Source organism: Verticillium alfalfae, genomic scaffold (assembly GCF_000150825.1).
Source record: "Verticillium alfalfae VaMs.102 supercont1.19 genomic scaffold, whole genome shotgun sequence".
Classification (NCBI taxonomy): domain Eukaryota; kingdom Fungi; phylum Ascomycota; class Sordariomycetes; order Glomerellales; family Plectosphaerellaceae; genus Verticillium; species Verticillium alfalfae.
In genome coordinates this window covers 32,232-36,104 of record NW_003315020.1, presented here as the reverse complement: position 1 = coordinate 36,104, position 3,873 = coordinate 32,232, and the positions used below count along the sequence as shown (strand labels likewise).

At 52.8% G+C, this 3,873-nt stretch overlaps 1 protein-coding gene across 1 annotated transcript; it reads right to left on the bottom strand.

Annotated features, from left to right (window-relative positions):
- Positions 1 to 2,294: 2,294 nt before the first annotated feature.
- On the bottom strand, positions 2,295 to 2,921 carry VDBG_10107 (predicted protein; the record flags this gene model as incomplete). The annotated part of the gene is made up of 2 exons (XM_002999602.1): positions 2,295 to 2,680; positions 2,798 to 2,921. 2 exons carry the CDS (start codon positions 2,919 to 2,921, stop codon positions 2,295 to 2,297), a joined length of 510 nt encoding a protein of 169 aa, XP_002999648.1.
- Positions 2,922 to 3,873: the final 952 nt, after the last annotated feature.

Sequence of the window (3,873 nt, the reverse complement as noted above, 5' to 3'; positions counted from 1 at the left end):
TAATGGGTTTGCATCGGATAATTGGCAGCGCATCTCCTTCCTAATCACGAACGCAGTGTTGTTCTCCGCTTGTCGGATGTATTTTGCTAGAGCCTTAGATTAGCAAAACAGGCTAGTTAGCATACCACTTTGGCTGGAAAAGTAATGCTTTTAAGGACCGATAGTATGAACTTACTCCCCCGAATGCCAGGCTAGTGAGAAAGTCTCTCATCGTGTTATAAGTGGTTGCCGTACCGCGGGGCACGATCTCCCAACCTTGTTCATATACGTAGGTAGTGAATATTCCAAAGATTGGCTATGCTACAAACGATACCGAAAATGTATTCTGCCCGTCGGTCATGCACATACAAATGGCCCTATCTATCAAGCACTAATACGCACTTCCTACGTAAAGTCATTATCTTTCAGCCTTACAAGGCCCTCGAATAAGTCAGTATTCGTGACAGACCCGCTTCCCTTGAACATCGCCATATGAACTTCATGGATGGCTGTTAGAATGTCCAAGGCAGTCGGATTGAATACTGGCACGTCGAAGGAGGTTTCATGTCCGTCGATGTTCAGATCCAATTTGAGTCTGATAACGTGATTGAATACCTTTGCAAGTAGATTTTATAGATTCTCGTCATCATCTTCTACGGTTCCAGGATCAGAGCGCAAGTTCCATGCGCAATCCTCCATCAAAAGGTCGGTACTAAGGGAAGGCAAACGGACTAGCGGTAATCGAAGCTATGCTTCAGCTAATAGGGTAAATGAAGAGTGCGCTATCAGTTGCTTTTTCCCGTAGAATTATCACTCGGATCATCTGTATCTTCGTCCAGATTGTCGTGGCTGTACGGACCAACGTCTACTAGAGACCCCTGTTGCGAGCAGGCGTCTAACCAATCACGGTTGACAAAGTCGACGCTGGAGATCGAATCAAGCAGTTGTGGTTTCTCCCTCACCCTCTTCCTCACTCTCTTCCTCTCCCCCCCTACTGACGCCTGGGCATACACAACCCGGGCATGTGGAGCTCGGACATGGGGCCCTTGCTAGGCACTTTTCCTCGCCCTCCTTAATCTCTGCCTCACTCTCTTCCTCACTCTCCTCACGCAGGACCCGTCTTTCTTGAGAAACGTTATATTCAAGGGGGTCTAGAAAGCGACCAGCTTCGTATGAATCCTAGAGCTAGTCGAAGGAGACAATAGACCCCCCTTGCTGTTCCAACTGGGAACTAGTATGATGCAAATCTCGATATTGATCCTCAGAGGTGCATAACACGGTAGTCGTTGGGAGGACCCGTTTGTGGAACGTCCCGCCGAGGCTTTGGATCACCTATTCGATATCCTCTAGCGTCACCTCAGCGGGCAAGGGGCAGCTGATTGCAACGTTGAAGGTTTTCTTCATCGTGGTGTGCTGTACGGTGCTAGACGTGGTGTGGTTGCGTCGATCGCGTCTGAACGTGTGTCCCAATTGTTTCTGAAGTGAGCCATGCTCCATCTCTTATACTGGAATGCCGTCAAGTAAGCGTGGATAAGTGGTCTAGCCTGGCCCATGTGTCTGATCTCACATGAAGAACTTGGGGTTCGACGATTCATTTCTGAGAGGTTAATACTCGAATTCCGGGTACGCGCCTGCTCGCTGTCAATGAGATTCAGTTATGTACGTCTTTACGTCAGGCCACTGTTAACTTTGAATTTGAATTAGCGGCTGTTACGTGGTGATATGTTGTCGGAAGCGAACTTTGGACACTGACAACTGGCAGCCGCGCGACTAGCGCTTCGTCCTGGCTCTGAGGTGGGGCTGTCAGCCAGCCGGGAACCGGCAGAGAGCGTGTGGGATCAAACGAAGATCACAGCGCCCTGCCGTGGTCTCACCGTTTATCGACTACCTAGTTCAAAGCTATCCGGACGGACACAAGCGATGTGGACATGGAGGCAGTTATGACTTATGGCAGAAGCTCCAAGATAATACAACACTTGTGGTCGGCCAACACGCTATGTCACCATCGCTCGTGTCTTACATAGCTACGGGGGAGTCGTGGAGTGTTGTCATATTAGACTGTATTGGGAGCATAGTGTACATTATCCGCATCTATACGCTATAGAACTCCAAGAACTCCCTTTCATGGCTAAGTGACCTCCCACTGGAACGCACAGATGAGCAAGTGCCCTGCTTGCGCAAGAAGAAATCTACACCTGAAAGCAGCGGTTCGCCAACGAAAGCAGTGCTTGTTTCCGATATAATGACTCGGCACCGTGTGCAGCAGCCTCGGCTTAAGCGTAAGGCGTGCTCATGGCAGGAAATGTCTCAGGCTGCTAGTCACGTGTCGTGGCCAGTATCCCGCCTTTAAGAAACATAGATGGGAATAATTTGTCTGACATATCGACAAAGTCGTAGTCGTTGAACGAAATAGCAGTAGCTTTTTCAACACCCTTCCCGTTGCTGCCACTAGGCGACGGGCCACTGGACAACGAGCTGCTTACTAACATGGTGGCCAGCGGCACCTGAGGCGACATAGATAGCTCTCTGTCCAGGCTTGAATAGGGCTCCGCACCGTCGCTCGAACTGCCCGACAGACAGGTAAAGTAAGATGACGGGGGGGACCCGACAGCCTTGGCGGCCAAGTCAGCCTTGGCGGCCAAGTCAGCCGAGGCGGCCCCCGCAGGCGGACTGCTAGGTGCCGGCGTTGTGGCGTGCCTGGCTGCGACAGTCTCAAAGTTGTCGGGCCCCAAGATGCTCTCTTGCGGGACGGGGGACGCCGTTAAGCTTCGGATAAGGCCGTGCTATGATTCGTAGGCCTCGAGTTGGCCGTCATGACCGATGACCAGCACCGCCACTTTGGCTTTGTAGTAGCCGTAGAACGTGTCCGACTTTTTGAAGATGCCGGTCTTTCGGTTCTCGAAGCCTTTACGAAAGTCTTTGTTGCTCTTCCCGCGCGTCATGATAGAACTGGCCTCTTGCGGAGACAATCAATCGCGGAGATAATTAATAGCAGAACCTGGCTTGAAAGAACGTAGATTGCTACGAGCTGCTTATGAGCTTTGGCTTCTTTGGACTTTTGCCTTGCGACATGAGGCCAAATAGAGCGAGGGAGGGTCGTTGCATTTATGCCGTCTGCAGTGATACCGCCGGCAGCATCGCAAGTGTCGCGCTCGCCTAAATCTGTTTGAATCTATTTACGTGGAGCCTCCTGGACTCGGGGCGAATGTGGCCCGGCGTCTAGGAGGCGATGCCGTCGCACGGCCCGGTTGGTGTTCAGGTCCGGTCTCCCTCCGTCTTTTGCAATCTCAGATCCAGCCGCCGAAACAGGTGAGTGGGGCTATGGGCGCGGCAACACGGCGTTTCGCATGGGGGGGCCGGCGCACGGGACTGGCCAGACGGACGTCCAGGCCATCGCCGGCCGTTGCCGCCCGGTTATTTTAAGCAGCCGCTAGTAGCCTCCAATCTTGATGCCATTTCCGACACCACATTCACCGGCCGGCGCCTCTGATCGGCGCTTATCCATAGGAGCGGTTTACGCGCCATAGCAACAGAGGACGCCCGGGTGCGCCGTCTTGGATCCATCTTGATATTACTTGCGGGTTTGGCCCGTGCTTTCGCGGGTACCGGCGCCGCTTCAATTGCTTTGTCAACTTTGGCATCTCTCCCACCAAGCACGCATCATGTGCCCCATGCCATCCGATCGATGTAGCCCCTTAAACCTGGATCATGCCCGGGCGCGGTGACCACGTATCATTCATTCCGTTTCGCGACTCTCCAAACCCTTCCCCACCTCGACCCTGCGGACGCTGCCGACTGCGACGATGGAGCCTTGCACTACTACATGCTCTTCTTTCTACATCTCATAGTTGCGTCCCTCGTAGCCCGCCCTTGCGACAGGCTTTTCCCTACGTA